General features: G+C 47.4%; 2 protein-coding genes across 15 annotated transcripts in view; one reads left to right on the forward strand and one right to left on the reverse strand.

Moving 5' to 3' along the window:
* The window catches only part of TRIM9 (tripartite motif containing 9), a 131,090-nt gene that overhangs the window by 28,575 nt on the left and 82,777 nt on the right, over positions 1-19,738 (forward strand). The gene's annotated exons all lie outside the window — the stretch shown is intronic.
* LOC142072373 (uncharacterized) lies at positions 6,443-8,253 on the reverse strand. Its single transcript, XM_075129031.1, has 2 exons — positions 7,390-8,253; positions 6,443-7,001 (listed from the first exon to the last, which is right to left on the reverse strand). The coding sequence occupies exons 1-2, from the start codon at positions 7,967-7,969 to the stop codon at positions 6,460-6,462; spliced, it is 1,122 nt and encodes a 373-aa protein (XP_074985132.1). The 5' UTR covers positions 7,970-8,253; the 3' UTR covers positions 6,443-6,459.

Consider the following 19,738-nt stretch of genomic DNA (forward strand, 5'->3'; position numbering starts at 1 on the left):
ATAATTTGTCGAGTGTCTAAAAATGTTACAGGTACCTCACCATTGCGACTTCAGTTGGACTACTGTGTTTTAAGTGAAGCACGTGCTTAAATGCTTTCCCGAATCAAGGCCTAAAGACACAAGGCTGGATCCTCAGGGGGCAGCTTTCTTTCTGCCACCTTTTTGCCCACCCTCCCATCCTACCTACTGCAAAGACCGCTTATTTGCTCTTCACGGTCACCCCTAGGTTTTTCATTGCGTTACTATTTCCTAAGTGTCTTGCTCCCATTGAATGTATCTGATTGAGATTATTACATGCTGTATTTTTTCAGGCCGAGTTTCATTTTTATTGTTTCCTGACCATATTTCTAGTCCCAGATGGTCCCTTTGGGTTATTTCTCCACCTGTACTGACATTTGCAGAACCTCACAATTTAGTATCATCTGCAAAGTCTGAGGCATTCCACTAGACCCCCTCCTGCGTACAGCATGGTGCATTGCTTTGCATATTACCCGTTGTGGCTGGTCCTTCTGCTGGCTTTCCATTTATTTGCAATGCTCAGATCATAGCCAAGCCAATATGAATGAATGCTTTACTAAAGTCTTAATATATTGTGTCCCCTGATCAAGCATACACAGTTATTTATAAAACCACGCTGTTTACTGTTCCTGCTTCCGTCATCTAGATGCTTTCAGATTTATTCACCTACTGTTGGGTCCATTATTTTATTAAGATTTAAGTTGCCCTGACTGGAGGGTAACTGGTAGCCTTTCGTCTTTTTCTTTTTGAAAGAATCTTACTGTATTGCATTGGATTTTTTCCAGTCCCTTGGTACTTCCCTAGTTCTCTCTGCCTTTTCATAAGTAATTGCCTATGGTTCAGTGAGTTCATTAACTACTTCCCTGAAAACCCCTGAATGCTTATAATCCAGATGTGCTGACATGGATATATTCAGGTACTATGTTCACTTGTCTGTTAGTTCTTAATAGATGTGTTGACAGTATCTTCGTTACTTCCTAATTGTCCATATCGTGTCTATTATTTTTCTTATTAAAGAGCAATTTTTAAAAATGGTGTTCATTTGCGCAGCCATTTGCAATTATTGTTGATGCAGGTGCCTTCCTTATTTCTCAATGGAATGACCATCTCTTCTTAATCAATTTCTTAGCATTACCATTAACTGCACGTATCTTTCCCTGACTATATTGCTGTGTGGTTTTGCTGCCTCCTCCTCCTCTTTCCCCTGTGCAATTTATGTTCCCATGAAATCTTCATGAAGATTCTCATGGGGCCGTAAAGGGCATGTCTTTTGCAGTGGAGCTGTGGCCCACTGTGCCTTAATTATGGTGGGGAACATTTTCAAAAGTGACTAAGTCCCATATTCAAATGCGATTTGGGTTCCGAAGTGCCTATGTTCTTTTGAAAATGATTTCATCTAGGGTATAGGATCTTTTAGCGTAGCCCAACTTTCTTCTACAGACAGGACAATTTACAAAACCAGCAGGACACAATTTGATACTGAAGAAAGTATCAGCAAACTAAGTAACAATATAAAAATAAGCCAGAGGGTGAGAAGTAGTCATCAGCCACTGAAGACACCCAAAATGTCCTACACTTTGGCCAAAGAACTAGCTTCTGGACTGAGTGTAAGGAGTCAGAATGTCACAAAGATTAAGGCCAGAAGGGACCACTAGATCATCTCCTCTGACCTCCTGTATAGTACAGGCCCCCAACCCAGCACCCGCACTCTAAGCCCAACAACCAGCACAAGACCAAAGTTTTACAGCCCACATGAGCTTGAAACCAAAACCCCATCAGGACTTCAATAAGTCCTCTGGTTGCACCACACTGAGTGTGTTTCTTAATTACCTTGAAGATGCTTCCTTGACATTTAATAGCTTTGCATTGTCATGTGCTATGAACTCATCCCAGAGTATATGGCATTCAGATAGCTCACAGTCACTACGTCCAGCCTTCCCATACCATCTGGTTCTTAATCATGTTGTCCTCTTAGGTGAGAAATATATCCCGGATGGTTTCACCTCTGATTGAATTCTTTGCTTTAAGTTGTCCTCTGTGTAACTTTAATAACCCAACAGATGCATGGATAGCTAAAGTCTTTGGTGACTCCAACATTCTTTTGTTTCAAGCTCCTCAAATGTAGTCCAGAAGCTAGAACTAGTTCTTCGGGCACAGTGTAGGGAGTATGGAGGGGTTTTAGTGGATGATGACTACATTTTCTTGCTTTTTAGTTTTATATTGTTACTTAAAGTAGTTTTGTGGCTACTTTCTTTGTTCTCAAATTGTGTCCCCCTGGTTTTGTAAATATTTCTTACTATATATCCTACACACGTAGACAATCCCCACCATTGTGGTGTCTAAATTCAGCGGTTTTCCAAGTCCCTCCACTTGGCCCTTCAGAATAGAAAGAAACTTTCAGTAAATTAATGGGTTGGTAGCTTGGTCTTTATATGGAAGAGAGCTATCCTGTTGGTTCCTCTAATGGCTGCATCATGCACTCTCTTCCCGTTTGAGAAACTCACCTGTTTACTCTCCTCTTGTTTGCTCCCTGCTAGGTTGACATGGCTCCACTCCCATGTCTGGCTCAGCCGTGCTCTCTCATTCACAATCACTCTCAAACTCATAATTACTTTTAAAAGTATATCAAATGAATCAGTGTATTCCAATAATAACAACATGTGTAGCCTGTGGGGAATACCTGTTATACAAAGTAAAAGCAGCCTTAAGTAATATGGAGCAAGAAAACTTTGCCCTATTTTATTACCAATTGTCCAGTCCGAGAACAGGCACAATCCCTCCCATGTGATTTAGCTGACCAATTATATGGTACAAATAACTAATAGCAAACACAGCAGCCAATCCAGGAACAAACCCTAGGTTGCACTCTGTCTGCCCAAATTATTTGGCAAACAATTGTGAACAACAGACAAGGTCAGAAAAATAAAAAACCGTTACTAGAAAACTCGCAAACGGAAAAAGAGCAGAATTCATTAGCTACATAATTAGAAGTTAATAATTAATCTCAACTTTGCTGTTCACTGCCTTTGGCACTTAGGGATATCCAGACTGTCTCATCGTTCAAAGCAAAGCTAAAGAAATGTGTGGTCTCTCTAGCTTTAACTGTTCACATGTGCTGATAATTTGTTCTGGTTAATTGCACAGAGCCTTGGGACAGAGCTCTGAAAGACAGTCTAGAAACACAGGCTGTGGAAAGGCTGACTTTTAAAGCTCTGCTTTCCTCTCTTCGCTTGTATACAATAAACTAGAACAAGAAGCACGTTTACAATTGAAAGATACAGGTTTTCAAGTAGGTTCAATCCCAAATCCTTTGGATTGTGCCCAGCCCTTCTAGAAGTGAAGGATTTCTAGGAAATTAGTCACTCTGACTTGAGGCAAAAGCAGTTAGGGTCCTGTTGTGCTTTTCAAACAAGTTAAGACATTTTCAGCACCATTGACAGCTCCTTGGTGATAGAAACTCTTTCTAGAAACCCCAGCTGGATGATAAGAATCTACAGGAGACTTGTGCTCAATTGGAAGCAAGTGCTCTTCTGGAGCGTTGACTCCCATGTGACAAGTCTTTCATTCTCTTATGCAGAGCAAGGAAGGAACAAAGCAGGAAGAGTAGGGGTATGTCTACACTACGGAATAAGGTCGAATTTATAGAAGTCGGTTTTTTAGAAATCGGTTTTATAAATTCGAGTGTGTGTGTCCCCACAGTAAATGCTCTAAGTGCATTAAGTGCATTAACTCGGCGGAGCGCTTCCACAGTACCGAGGCAAGCGTCGACTTCCGGAGCGTTGCACTGTGGGTAGCTATCCCACAGTTCCCGCAGTCTCCGCTGCCCATTGGAATTCTGGGTTGAGATCCCAATGCCTGATGGGGCTAAAACATTGTCGCGGGTGGTTCTGGGTACATATCGTCAGCCTCCCGTTCCCTCCCTCCCCCCGTGAAAGCAAGGGCAGACAATCATTTCGCGCCTTTTTTCCTGAGTTACCTGTGCAGACGCCATACCACAGCAAGCATGGAGCCCGCTCAGGTAACCGTCACCCTATGTCTCCTGGGTGCTGGCAGACGCGGTACGGCTTTGCTGCACAGTAGCAGCAACCCCTTGCCTTCTGGCAGCAGACGGTGCAATACGATTGGTAGTCGTCCTCATCGTGTCCGAGGTGCTCCTGGCCGCGTCGGCTGGGAGCGCCTGGGCAGACATGGGCGCAGGGACTAAATTTGGAGTGACTTGACCAGGTCATTCTCTTTAGTCCTGCAGTCAGTCCTATTGAACCGTCTTATGGTGAGCAGGCAGGCGATACGGACTGCTAGCAGTCGTACTGTACCATCTTCTGCCAGGCAGGCAAGAGATGAGGATTGCTAGCAGTCGTATTGCACCATCTTCTGCCAGGCAGGCAAGAGATGGGGATGGCTAGCAGGCGTACTGTACCATCTTCTGCCAAGCAGCCATGAGATGTGGATGGCATGCAGTCCTTCTGCACCGTCTGCTGCCAGCCAAAGATGTAAAAGATAGATGGAGTGGGTCAAAACAAGAAATAGACCAGATTTGTTTTGTACTCATTTGCCTCCTCCCCTGTCTAGGGGACTCATTCCTCTAGGTCACACTGCAGTCACTCACAGAGAAGGTGCAGCGAGGTAAATCTAGCCATGTATCAATCAGAGGCCAGGCTAACCTCCTTGTTCCAATAACAACGATAACTTAGGTGCACCATTTCTTATTGGAACCCTCCGTGCAGTCCTGCCTGAAATACTCCTTGATGTACAGGCACCCCCTTTGTTGATTTTAGCTCCCTGAAGCCAACCCTGTAAGCCGTGTCGTCAGTCGCCCCTCCCTCCGTCAGAGCAACGGCAGACAATCGTTCCGCGCCTTTTTTCTGTGCGGACGCCATACCACGGCAAGCATGGAGCCCGCTCAGCTCACTTTGGCAATTAGGAGCACATTAACCACCACACGCATTATTCAGCAGTATATGCAGCACCAGAACATGGCAACGCGATACCGGGCGAGGAGGCGACGTCAGCGCGGTCCCGTGAGTGATCAGGACATGGACACAGATTTCTCTGAAAGCATGGGCCCTGACAATGCATGCATCATGGTGCTAATGGGGCAGGTTCATGCTGTGGAACGCCGATTCTGGGCTCGGGAAACAAGCACAGACTGGTGGGACCGCATAGTGTTGCAGGTCTGGGACGATTCCCAGTGGCTACGAAACTTTCGCATGCGTAAGGGCACTTTCATGGAACTTTGTGACTTGCTTTCCCCTGTCCTGAAGCGCATGAATACCAAGATGAGAGCAGCCCTCACAGTTGAGAAGCGAGTGGCGATAGCCCTGTGGAAGCTTGCAACGCCAGACAGCTACCGGTCAGTTGGGAATCAATTTGGAGTGGGCAAATCTACTGTGGGGGCTGCTGTGATGCAAGTAGCCCACGCAATCAAAGATCTGCTGATATCAAGGGTAGTGACCCTGGGAAATGTGCAGGTCATAGTGGATGGCTTTGCTGCAATGGGATTCCCTAACTGTGGTGGGGCTATAGATGGAACCCATATCCCTATCTTGGCACCGGAGCACCAAGCCGCCGAGTACATAAACCGCAAGGGGTACTTTTCAATAGTGCTGCAAGCTCTGGTGGATCACAAGGGACGTTTCACCAACATCAACGTGGGATGGCCGGGAAAGGTGCATGATGCTCGCATCTTCAGGAACTCTGGTCTGTTTCAAAAGCTGCAGGAAGGGACTTTATTCCCAGACCAGAAAATAACTGTTGGGGATGTTGAAATGCCTATATGTATCCTTGGGGACCCAGCCTACCCCTTAATGCCATGGCTCATGAAGCCGTACACAGGCAGCCTGGACAGTGGTCAGGAGCTGTTCAACTACAGGCTGAGCAAGTGCAGAATGGTGGTAGAATGTGCATTTGGACGTTTAAAGGCGCGCTGGCGCAGTTTATTGACTCGCTTAGACCTCAGCGAAACCAATATTCCCACTGTTATTACTGCTTGCTGTGTGCTCCACAATATCTGTGAGAGTAAGGGGGAGACGTTTATGGCGGGGTGGGAGGTTGAGGCAAATCGCCTGGCTGCTGGTTACGCGCAGCCAGACACCAGGGCGGTTAGAAGAGCACAGGAGGGCGCGGTACGCATCAGAGAAGCTTTGAAAAACAGTTTCATGACTGGCCAGGCTACGGTGTAAAAGTTCTGTTTGTTTCTCCTTGATGAACCCCCCCGCCCCTTGGTTCACTCTACTTCCCTGTAAGCTAACCACCCTCCCCTCCTCCCTTTAATCATTGCTTGCAGAGCCAATAAAGTCATTGCTGCTTCACAGTCATGCATTCGTTATTCATTCATCACACAAATAGGGGGATGACTACCAAGGTATCCCAGGAGGGGTGGTGGAGGAGGGAAGGAAAATGCCACACAGCACTTTAAGCACAGCACTTTAAAAGTTTACAACTTTAAAATTTATTGAATGACAGCCTTCTTTTTTTTGGGCAATCCTCTGTGGGGGAGTGGCTGGTTGGCCGGAGGCCTCCCCACCGTGTTCTTGGGCGTCTGGGTGTGGAGGCTATGGAACTTGGGGAGGAGGGCGGTTGGTTACAGAGGGGCTGCAGTGGCAGTCTGTGCTCCAGCTGCCTTTGCTGCAGCTCAACCATACACTGGAGCATACTGGTTTGGTCCTGCAGCAGCCTCAGCATTGAATCTTGCCTCCTCTCATCACGCTGCCGCCACCTTTGAGCTTCAGCCCTGTCTTCAGCCCGCCACTTACTCTCTTCAGCCCGCCACTTACTCTCTTCAGCCCTCCACCTCTCCTCCCGGTCATTTTGTGCTTTCCTGCACTCTGACATTATTTGCCTCCACGCATTCGTCTGTGCTCTGTCAGTGTGGGAGGACAGCATGAGCTCGGAGAACATTTCATCGCGAGTGCGTTTTTTTTTCTTTCTAAGCTTCACTAGCCTCTGGGAAGGAGAAGATCCTGTGATCATTGAAACACATGCAGCTGGTGGAGAAAAAAAAAGGGACAGCGGTATTTAAAAAGACACATTTTATAAAACAGTGGCTACACTCTTTCAGGGTAAACCTTGAAAGTTAACATTACATACATAGCACATGTGCTTTCGTTACAAGGTCGCATTTTGCCTCCTCCCACCGCGTGAACGGATTTTGGTTGAATGCCAGCAAACATACACTGCAATGCTTTGTTCTACAGTGATTCCCCAGTACGTGTTGCTGGCCTGGAGTGGTAAAGTGTCCTACCATGAAGGACGAAATAAGGCTGCCCTCCCCAGAAACCTTTTGCAAAGGCAGAACCGCAAATGCCAGGGCAAAGTAATCCTTTCACATGCTTGCTTTTAAACCATGTATAGCATTTTAAAAGGTACACTCACCAGAGGTCCCTTCTCCGCCTGCTGAGTCCAGGAGGCAGCCTTGGGTGGGTTCAGGGGGTACTGGCTCCAGGTCTAGGGTGAGAAACAGTTCCTGGCTGTCGGGAAAACCGGTTTCTCCGCTTGCTTGCTGTGAGCTATCTACAACCTCCTCCTCATCATCTTCTTCGTCCCCAAAACCTACTTCTGTATTGCCTCCATCTCCATTGAAGGAGTCAAACAACACGGCTGGGGTAGTGGTGGCTGAACCCCCTAAAATGGCATGCAGCTCATCATAGAAGCGGCATGTTTGGGGCTCTGACCCAGAGCGGCCGTTCGCCTCTCTGGTTTTCTGGTAGGCTTGCCTCAGCTCCTTCAGTTTCACGCGGCACTGCTTCGGGTCCCTGTTATGGCCTCTGTCCTTCATGCCCTGGGAGATTTTCAGAAAGGTTTTGGCATTTCGAAAACTGGAACGGAGTTCTGATAGCACAGATTCCTCTCCCCAAACAGCGATCAGATCCCGTACCTCCCGTTCAGTCCATGCTGGAGCTCTTTTGCGATTCTGGGACTCCATCATGGTCACCTCTGCTGATGAGCTCTGCATGGTCACCTGCAGCTTGCCACGCTGGCCAAACAGGAAATGAGATTCAAAAGTTCGCGGTTCTTTTCCTGTCTACCTGGCCAGTGCATCTGAGTTGAGAGCGCTGTCCAGAGCGGTCAGAATGGAGCACTCTGGGATAGCTCCCGGAGGCCAATACCATCGAATTGTGTCCACAGTACCCCAAATTCGAGCCGGCAACGTCGATTTAAGCGCTAATCCACTTGTCAGGGGTGGAGTAAGGAAATCGATTTTAAGAGCCCTTTAAGTCGAAATAAAGGGCTTCATTGTGTGGACGGGTGCAGGTTTAAATCGATTTAACGCTGCTAAATTCGATCTAAAGTCCTAGTGTAGACCAGGGCTAAGAGATCCAGACGATGTGTCTTGTTTGAGTTTTACCCTTTACTGTTTGACACAGATGTGTCCTGTTAAACATAGGAACTAGCAATAAAAAAGGTGGTATGTTGTTGAAAAACAAGACAGTATATTTGGAAACTAGCCCGGCTGCTACAGAGCTCTAGCTTGACAGCACCATTCACTTCTCCCAGTGACACTAGTGTGATTATCTGTTTGTATTATGGCAGAATGCAAAACCCCACCCCCACCCCCCAGCCAAGTTCGGGGCTGTCTCTGACACTTAAGTCCCCCCCATAACCATCAAATCCAAGCACTTCACAGTCCTTACTGTGCTTGTCCTCACAACACCCCAGCAAGGTAGGGCAGTGCTACCATCATTGTCCCCATGAGGATCAGAGAGATTACGTGAGTTAGCCACTGTGACCTGTGGCAGAGCATGGAACTGAGTGTGGGTCTCCTGCGGCTAGAGCCCAAACTGATGGACCAGCCTTGCACTCCATCGGGCAGCGTTCACACCCAGAGGCGAAAGAGACTGCCTTTGCCCCAGAGAGCTGACAAACGACATGGGCCAGGCAGACGGGTTGGTGGGAGAAAGCGGGTATGTTCACCCTGTTTTACAGATGGGGAACTGGCACGGAGACATTTGAGTTGCCCAGGGAGACAGAGGATCTGCAGCACGGGACATGGGCCTACTCCCATTTTATTAGATATTTAAATCAGTATCTTCACATTGCTTGAAAATTATTGAACAGTCTAGAAAGAAAAAAGTCTGTAGGGCCCCGTACATTGTCCTTGCTCCCCATGCACATTCACTGCAGACCAACGCCAGGCCAGGAGCAAGCGGTTGCAGCTCCTAGGCGAGTCAGTGGCGCGCCAAAGCTGAGTCTGGCTCATTGACTCCAACAAGTGTTTCACCTTGGCTTACGGGCAACAGATCACCCTTAGAACGGAACTGAGTCAGACTGAATTTCACTTTTTTGTACTCCGTGAGCAATGTTAAACACCTTCCTTCCACGCTGAATGCCAGATCTCCAGCTCGGGTACATCAACGGAGGTCCATTGTGGACAAGGCAGGTATACTGGTGTAGAGCTACACCAGCCAAGGAGCTGACCCTTAATTTTTTGTAACGGGTGTCCCCATTACAAGGCTAGCAGCATCACCTCTGTCCCCTTCCTGGGTTCTTTGAGTGCACCCTTACAGGTGTCTACTTAGCCTGGGGTGGTAGTCTTCAATTCTCCCATTTCTAGACTGGGCCTGGGCTGCTGTCCCTGTGGATCAACCCTGCTTACCCAGGGGGTCCAACAGAGTTCTGGCACATGTCATTCTTCCTTTTGGGAGCCTGGGACCAACCAGCCTTCTTACGTCAAAGTATTGTTTGTTTTAAAACAACAAGCAGCCTGCATGCATGTCTACCTTACCTACAGGCTAACCATCCCCTCGTGGTAACCTAGGCAGGCCTGATTTCTTCAGACAACCCAGCAGGGTCTTTGTGTCTCAACTTGGGTCCTCTGAACAACTGCCCCCTACTCCTCCAGACCCCCTTAAACTACTATCCTCCTTTTGATCTCCCGTGTTCGTGGGCCTTTTCCTGTCCTGGCATTGTCTCTTAACAACACTCAAGTGTTTCCAGAAAAGTGGCCTATCCTGAATAATTTTCCTTCCAGATTTTTTTTCTTGCAGCGCCTTATTAAACTAGATCAATATATCCAAACAGCCAATATCCCAATCACCAATATACAGGATTCGTAAATCCTTAAAGAGCAGCCACAGTTCCATCACAGTGGGTTTGATGCTTCAGTTTGTAACTATTTTCTGTCGTGTAGCTCTATTATTCCATTTCCATGACAGCAGCTGTACAGCCCTTCAAACTCCAACACACGTTTCCTTGAAAACTACCAAAAGCAGCCAAGAATGTCTTTAGGGAATGAACATCACCGTTTTCTACTTGTCATACCTTACCCATTACATGTGAACTTTAAAGAGCTAGCCAACAGCAACATCAAAAAGCCAAGAACAAAGAACTCGCGTCCTGTTAAAGGCCTGTCAGTAAAACAGACGGATAAGGACTGTGTTGTGTAGTGTACAATTTCATACAATTTTAGGATCATGGGAGTTGCCAGACTAGATCAGACATGTGGTCCAATGTCCTATCTCTAACACTGGCCAGTACCAGATTCTTCAGAGGAAGGTGCAAGAAACCCTGCAGAAAGCAACTGTGGATTAACCTGCCCATGGGGGAAAAGTCTCCTCAAACCCAGCCTATGCCCTGAAGCATGAGGGCTTCCATTACCTCCAGAATTCCTGTTTTCTCTTCAGTCCTCACTACTGTAACTCTGGATGCTCTTTTTATCCATATAAATGCCCAGACCTGTTTTAAGATCCCACTGAACTCTTGACCACAATGATATCTAGTGGCAGTGAGTTCCACAGACTAATTGTGCATTGTGGGAAGAGATTTTTCTTGACTGGCCACTGTCTTCACTGAAAGTTGTGCTACAGGGTAAAAGAAAGAAGGCAACAATACTTTAGTGCTGGAGTAGTGGCTGTGGAGTTCTTACAGGGTATTGTTGGACACCACATATTTAGTTTGGATAATTTGGAACATCTGCAGTTACACAGGATAAAAGTAGAGAGATAAACTTTTCTGTTTCTACACATAAGCCAACCACCTACAGTTGGGGGTGGGACAGAACTACCTCAATAGGCAGTTATTCCTTAACTGTCATGACTCCACTTTGAAGAGATTGGTGGCAGAACCATAGATCTCGTCAACAGACAGGCATTTGTCACTGAATGAGATGTCTTCCTTTCCCCCTCCAACACAATAAGTAAGGCTGTTTCTTGTTGCTGTTGAAAAGCTTCTGATTAGTAGTGAATGAACCAACAGCCCTTTCCTCTCATGTAACACAATACAAGGGACTGAGTGTCATTTTGGGTGCCGAGTCTTCGGTAACAAGGTTGCTTCACTCTAGTGCCTTGCAGATTACTCACGGTAAGGCCTTGTCTACACTATGAAATTAGGTCGATTTTATAGAAGTTGATTTTTAGAAACCAATTTTATACAGTCGATTGCATATGTCCACACTAAGCGCATTAAGTCAGCAGAGTGCGTCCTCACTACCGTGGCTAGCATAGACTTACAGAGCGGTGCACAGTCTCCGCTGCCCATTTTAATTCTGGGTTAAGCTCCCAATGCCTGATGGGGCAAAAACATTGTTGCGAGTGGTTTTGGGTACATGTCGTCAGGCCCCCCTCCCTCCGTGAAGGCAACGGCAGACAATCGTTTTGTGCCTTTTTTTCTGGGTTACCCATACAGATGCCATACCACAGCAAGCATGGAGCCCGCTCAGCTCACCGTCATGATACGTCTCCTGGGTGCTGCTGGCAGATGCGGAACTGCATTGCTACACAGCAGCAGCTCCTTGCCTTCGCAGCAGATGGTGCAGTAGGACTGATAGCCATCATACATCTCCTGGGTGCTCCTGGTAGACCTTGGTGAGGTCGATCAGGGGCGCATGGACAGACATGGCTATTCTCCTCTTAGAGCACTGAATGGGAGCCAGAGACTGCAGGTCATTCTCTTCTTTAAGTTTCATCTCATGGAGGTTCAGTCCTGCCTGGAATATCATGCAAGCTGGAGGCTTCTGCCTCAGGCTGCTCTCCCAGCTGGTAGCACCGCGCGGTCACACCTACCCCAGCCTACCCCTTGCTCCCATGGCTTATGAAGCCTGGACAGTAATAAGATGCAGTTCAACTATAGGTTGAGCAAGTGCAGACTGGTGGTAGAATGTGCCTTTGGACGTTTAAAAGCTCGCTGGTGCTGTTTGTTGACTAGGTCAGACCTCAGTGCAACCAACATTCCCATTGTTATTGCTGCTTGCTGCGTGCTCCATAATATCTGTGAGAGTAAGGGGGAGACGTTTATGGTGGGGTGGGAGGTTGAGGCAAATTGCCTGGCATACAATTTTGAGCAGCCAGAAACCAGGGTGATTAGAAGAGCACAGCAAGGCGCACTGCGCATCAGAGAGGCTTTGAAAACCAGTTTCATAACTGGCCAGGCTTCGGTGTGACAATTGTGTGTGTTTCTCCTTGATGCAAACCCACCCCCTTTGTTGATTTTAATTCCCTGTAAGCCAACCACCCTCCCCCCTTCGAAATAAAGTAACTATTGTTTTGAAACCATGCATTCTTTCTTTCTTAATTTTTTAAAAAAAGAGATAATGGACAAGGTAGCCCGGGTGGGATGGGGGAGGAGGGAAGGACGAGGCCACATTGTTTATTGTAGCCACACTAAAAATCAAACTGTTTGAATGACAATCTTCTGTTGCTTGGGCCGTCCTCTGGAGTGGAGTGGCTGGGTGCCCCAGAGCCTCTCTTCTCTCCGCGGCCTCGCCCCCCCTGTCCCCCCATTCTTGGGCATCTGAGGGAGGCGGCTATGGAACATGGGGAGGAGGGTAGGCAGTTATACAGTGGATGCAGCGGGGGGTCTGTGCTCTTGCTGGCTTTCCTGCAGCTCCAAGAGACACTTCATCATGTCCGTTTGCTCCCCCATTAGCCTCAGCATCATGTCCTGCCTCCGTTCTTCATGCTCACTTAATTCTTTCCTGGCCTCTGCCACTGAATGCCTCCATGCGTTAAGCTGTGCCCTATCAGTGCGGGAGGACTGCATGAGCTCGGAAAACATGTCATCGCGAGTGCGGTTTTTTTCACCTTCTAACCTGCGATAACCTCAGGGATGGAGATGATACGGGGAGCATAGAAACATTCTACGCTCTACAATTCTGGGGGGACTTCATGGTCACCTGTGCTGCTGAGTTCACCACGCTAACCAAACAGGAAACGAAATTCAAAAGTTCCTGGGGCTTTTCCTGTGTACCTGGCTAGTGCATCGAAGTTCAAAGTGCTGTCCAGAGCAGTCACAATGGAGCACTCTGGGATAGCTCCTGGAGGCCAATACCATCTATTTGCGTCCACACTACCCCAAATTCGACCCAGCAAAGTCAATTTTAGCGCTATTCCCCTCATCGGGGAGGAGTACAGAAGTCGATTTTAAGTGCCCTTTAGGTTGACAGAATGGGGTTGGTTGCGTGGATGCAGTCATTTTTTAAATCGACCTAACGCGGCTAAATTCGACCTTACCCCGTAGTGTAGATCAGGCCTAAGAGCCCACAGGCCGAGACTTGGGGTCTGTGGGGTTCGAGGCAGGTGCTGCTTCTTCATTGCCACCAGGGGCCCAGCCACAGCTGCCACTAAGAGGTCCTGAGAGGCTGAGTCCTGCAGGAAGTCCCTCCCTAAGGGGCCTGAGTGACTGCCCTGTGTGATTCCCTGATTGGCTGACACTCCCCACATAAACCATGAAACCATTTCTGGGAGGTATGTGAGCAACCAAGATCTTTGGTGTACTTCTGCCTTGCTGTTCCTTATTGTGACTTGCCTTGATCCCAGACTCCTGGCTCAGCCTAGGGTCAGCTCCTGACCCTGATCTCAAGTTTACTGTCTTCAGCTTAAGACCACTGCTGACCCCAGTGAAAGATCCTGGCCCGGCCTGGCCCAGATTCTCACCTCACGCTCTCCATTTGGTAACAGGCTCTGATCTTGCAGGAAAATCAGGAAATACCAGAAGTCAGATCACAATGTTCATGTGACACCCCCCCCCCCTTTGTGTAGGTTTCACAGGGAGATTTTCAAAGGCACAGAAGGGAGGGGGTGTCGTATTCTCTTTGAAAGTCCCAACCGTTGACTCTCAATGGGAATTAGACACTGAGCTGTCATCTGAATATCTCTCCGAAGTCGCTAATTCCAGGAACACTTTGCTATTTGCTCTTCAGGAGCCCTTGACTCAGTTGAGTTCCAGAATGGACAGTGCAAGAGACAGATGGTTGCAAGAAGAGACAGGAGGTTTTCTTGTCTTTAAGGCCCCTGTGACCCAAGAGACCTGAATTCTGTTCCTAGCTCTGCTACGGATGTCCTAGGTAACAGGGACCGCAGGTCTTGATCTTTGCTCTACAGGGCTCGTTGTCCCTAGTAAGCATCAACCTGCCACCCAGCGACCAGCTAGTGTCAGAATAGGAGCTGGACTCTGACAAAGGACTCCAGTCCTGGAATCCAGTTGGCAGAATGATGGGGGCCCTGACTGGTACACAGCTCTATATAAGCCCAGCACAAGAACAGGAAGCTGTCCATGCATCATGGGCACTGCACAGCCACAGGCCCCTGCCTCGAGGATTTTACAATCTAAACAGATAAGATGGGAACTGAAGCACAGGAGAGATTAAGAGATTTGCCCAGGGTCACCCAGGGAGTCGGTGGCAGAATCAGGGTCTCCTGAATGCCAGATCAGTACTTTAACCACTGGACGAGAGGTTCTTCTAGCTGCTCACCTTGTAGGCCCACGTTTCCTCTCCCATTGGTCAAACATCTGTGGAATTCCACTGGCTTCAGTGGTGTCGCTCCTGATTGATATTGGGGTGAGGCAGACCAGTTCATTGGGCTTAAACACAATTCAGATCAGTGTAAACAGGTTTAAACAGTGGAAGGGCAGAGCTACAAAGGAAGTAACTGAGGAAGTGCCTGAGCCCTGGTCTACACTAGGACTTTAGGTCGAATTTAGCAGCGTTAAGTCGATGTAAACCTGCACCCGTCCACACAATGAAGCCCTTTATTTCGAATTAAAGGGCTCTTAAAATCAATTTCCTTACTCCACCCTGACAAGTGGATTAGCGCTTAAATCGGCCTTGCCGGGTCGAATTTAGGGTACTGTGGACACAATTCGACGGTATTGGCCTCCGGGAACTATCCCAGAGTGCTCCATTGTGACTGCTCTGGACAGCGCTCTCAACTCAGATGCACGATTGTCTGCCGTTGCTCTGACACAGGGAGGGGCAACTGACTACTTGGCTTACAGGGAGCTAAAATCAACAAAGGGGGTGGCTTTACATCAAGGAGTATTTCAGGCAGGACTTCACGGACGGTTCCAATAAGAAATGGTGCACCTAAGTTATTGTTCTTATTGGAACAAGCAGGTTGGTCTGGCCTCTGATTGATACATGGCTAGATTTACCTCGCTGCACCTTCTCTGAGAGTGACTGCAGTGTGACCTAGAGGGATGAGTCTCCTAGATGGGCTGGGGGGGGGAAGGGGGTTTGCAAATGAGTACAAAACAAATCTGGTCTATTTCTTGTTTTGATACACTCCATCTATCTTTTACATCTTTGACTGGCAGCAGACGGTGCAGAAGGACTACATGCCATCCACATCTCATGGCTGCTCGGCAGAAGATGGTACAATAGGACTGCTAGCCATCCTCATCTCTTGCCTGCCCGGCAGAAGATGATGCAATAGGACTGCTAGCAATCCATATCACCTGCCTGCTCACCATAAGATGGTTCAATAGGACTGACTGCAGGACTAAAGAGAGTGACCTGATCAAGTCACTCCAGATTTAGTCCCTGCGCCCATGTCCGCCCAGGCGCTCCTGATCGACCTCACAGAGGCGACCAGGAGCACCTCGGACATGACGATGACAGCTACCAGTCCTACTGTACCGTCTGTTGCCACAAGGCAAGGCGTTGCTGCCGCTGTGTAGCAATGCAGTACCACGTCTGCCAGCACCCAGGAGACATACGGTGACGGTTACCTGAGTGGGCTCCATGCTTGCTGTGGTATGGAGTCTGCACAGGTAACTCAAGAAAAAAGGTGCAAAACGATTGTCTGCCCTTTCTTTCACGGAGGGAGGGAGGGAAGGGGGGCCTGACAATATGTACCCAGAACCACCCGCGACAATGTTTTAGCCCCATCAGGCATTGGGATCTCAACCCAGAATTCCAATGGGCAGCGGAGACTGTGGGAACTGTGGGATAGCTACCCACAGTGCAACGCTCCGGAAGTCGACTCTAGCCTCGGTACGGTGGAAGCACTCCACCGGGTTAATGCACTTAGAGCATTTTCTGTGGGGACACACACACTCGAATATATAAAACCAATTTCTAAAAAACAGACTTCTATAAATTCGACCTAATTTCGTAGTGTAGACATACCCTGAGTGGAAGAGAAGTGATTAGGCTGAATATGGACAGGGACAAAATTTAAAGACAGGAAGCTTGAGATCTGCCAGTGCAAAAATGCACACCCATGACACCCAGTTGCACACCTACCATTCTCTGCATGTGATTGGATGTATATGTGACTATTTGGGAGGCCATAGGGCCATGTGCATGCACAATCTCCTGATTGCCACGTATAACTGACGGTTCCCAGGAGTGTCGCTGTGCAGTTGCACATCCATTTTTGCATGCAGACCTTAAGCCTTGGATTTTGACAGTTTGGCCCAAAAAGCCAGAAAGGATTTCCATGTTTGTGGGCAGACCAGTGGCTCACTTGTTCGGAATTGTGATCAGCTAAAATCCTTTCTTTGCCATAATTGAAGGAGTGTTAGAAATCAATGGGAGTTGGGTGCCTAGCTGCTAGTGGGATTTTCAAAAGCATCTAATCTGCAACCAGGGATGCCTAAATACCTTTATAAACCTGGCCCTCAGCAACTTCTTTGTGGTTTGAAATTAATGCACTACGCCTGTCAGCTGACAATGGCTGTGTTCAGATATGGCGGAGAACCAGTATACCAATAAGATGCTTGTAGCTGCTCCTTTATATGGGAGATGCGGTGAGTTTGGGAGTGTAGATTTATTAACCCTAAGGGAAAGGTGTTATCTATAGCAGTGATATAATGAAAGTTCAGCGCTAATAAAGGTTATCTATTAAATGTAATTTTTAATAAATGAAGTTCAGTTTTATCAACTGCTGGCCGCTCTAATTAATACAATTCAGTGAATTCATTACCTTTTAAAACAATCATAATTAAATTTAAGTTGCTGTTATAGACTTGGATGATTGTGCTTTCGGAGCCTCTGCATTCTGACCTGCAGAACATTCCCTAAGAAGCCAATTTAGGTGCTATCCAATATAGATTATAATTAGATCTGGTGCTCCTGTTGAGTTTATAATGATGAATCTTATTACTCTTTCCTTATTACTATTCTCAGTGGTAGCTGATGACAGAACAAGGAGTAATGGTCTCAAGTTGCAGTGGGGGAGGTTTAGGTTGGATATTAGGAAAAACTTTTTCACTAGGAGAGTGGTGAAACTCTGGAATGCGTTACCTAGGGAGGTGGTGGAATCTCCTTCCTTAGATATTTTTAAGGTCAGGCTTGACAAAGCCCTGGCTGGGATGATTTAGTTGGGGATTGGTCCTGCTTTGAGCAGGGGGTTGGTCTAGATGACCTCCTGAGGTCCCTTCCAACCCTGAGATTCTATGATTTATTTATCCCATGCTGGAATTGACAATATCTGCATTTTGCGTGAACTGATACCTTTGCCAGTCTTTACTGGAGGTTAATTTGGTGCTAATTCTTTGTTTCTACAGACATCTTTAGCGTTGTTTATTTTATCCATCTGATTGCAAACAGACCAGTATGTCCGGAATCTTGCTTACTCAGGAAGTCCCATTTGCCATACCAGGACACTACCAGGGGAGTAGCGTCCACACATATGGATCTGTTTGCATGATTAGGCTCTTGGAGCCGAGATTGGGCCCTAAACTAAACAAAACCACAGAAAATTTGCATACACGTGAATAATAAATACACCACTTTTCAATCCATATCTGAACCCAACTTTCTGAAGCTTCCATGTTAATATAAGCAACAGATGTATTTTATTGATACTTTTTCTAAGATCAGCTGTGTCTGTAACATCTGTCCTTTATCAAGGATTGGGGGGATAGATCTGTTGGCAGGGCCAGAGTCTTCCCTCCTTTACACCAGTACCTTTGGTAGGGTCACAGTTGTGACACAGGATAGAGTATGTTCCAGATGGTGGTGAATACTACAAGGAGCTCTTTGAGAAGAGTCAGATGAACCAAACTATACCTCAGTAGGTCCCATCAGAACCTACAAGAATTGCAGTAGCTCAGCAAGCCAGGATACCACATATGCAGCCTCCCCTGTGTACAGCTCCATACTAAGCAATGAGTCTATCATGATGCTCAGAACCTGTGTGGAGCATCTGAAAGGGTAAGGAACGATACCTTGTCTTAAGAGAGAATAATTGGGCAAATATGGTCTGAGTCCCAAGAGAAAGGTGTATGGGATTTTTAATGTCACAAGAATGAACAAAATAAATGTGTGAAATTATTTCCATTTGATTCGTTTAGAAAATTAAAAGAGCCATACCTCACCAATTACGGAAAAAGTCAGAAATATCTTCCAGAGCCAAGTCCAAAGAGGTGAGTCATAAGGATGGCAGAGGGATGATTCTTCTTCTATGTCACCTGTATTGCAGTGGTGCCTTCAGGACCTGCTCAAGGCCCCATTCCGCGCACACAACAAAAATTTCCCTCTGCCCCAAAATTATCTATAACCTAAGTAGGAGTTTGCCATCCGAGCGAACTCCAAATCCTCCTGACTCAAGCATCAGTCACAAATGAGCCTGGGCTACTCCATGACCCAGGAAACTGAAAGTAAAAAATTATCATATTAACTCCCATTCACAAACACTTGGTTCATTGGAAAGGGGATGTTCTGTCCTTTCAGGGCTCATGGGGGCTCCATCAGCCTTGAAACAGTCCTGTCTCATTGGGGGTTTTTTCAGTCTTTTTAATGGGGTTCTATTCTGCTAGTTTGAATTTCCTAGCCCCTGTTCTAATAGCAGCTGACGTACAAAAGAAGTGGGACCCCATCGTCAAACCAGAATTAGCACTTAGTGGGCATATCACCGGGCAGAGTAAATGAGAAGCTGCCTTTTAGACAACATGTTGCTCCCAGGGCCAGCTCCTGCAGGCTGGTGCAGATTGGCATAGCTCAGTGATGACACCGGTCACGGACACGACACCGGCTGAGGGACTAGTCTGTAACTCTCTCTGTACTCAGACCGTTTCCTGTCCATGTGACCACATCACGCCTCCTGACACAGGTTACCTTGTGTGCTGAGACTGGCAGCTGATTGCGTTCCTGGTCGAGGCAGGTATTGGGTAAATGTTCTGACAGCGCAGTGGGTGGAGGTGCCTATTGGAGAGACTCATGCGTGGTAAAGTTCCTCTGCGTGGTGCCTGTCTGCCCGTAGGCTCCAAACCCTCAGAGAAAACAGACCTGAGAGAAAAAAGGGTCTTGTTTTGTCAGAGAAACTTTTCTCCCCCATCCAAGCCAGGAAAATCGGGGCCAGCAGGAAAATGAAAAAGTGGAGAGGGGGCAGAATTAAAAACTAACGGGCTGCAAGGCAAGATGATTGATCAACATCTCCAATCCTGCCAGCGCAGGGTCGTGGCCAGGGAAAAGGGGGCCTGGCCAGGACGACCAATTGCCCCAGCAATCTGTCAGCCACTGTGGCCCCTCGTGACCATTATTTAGAGCAGCCTTGAGGCTGTT

This window comes from Caretta caretta, chromosome 6 (assembly GCF_965140235.1).
Source record: "Caretta caretta isolate rCarCar2 chromosome 6, rCarCar1.hap1, whole genome shotgun sequence".
NCBI lineage: Eukaryota > Metazoa > Chordata > Testudines > Cheloniidae > Caretta > Caretta caretta.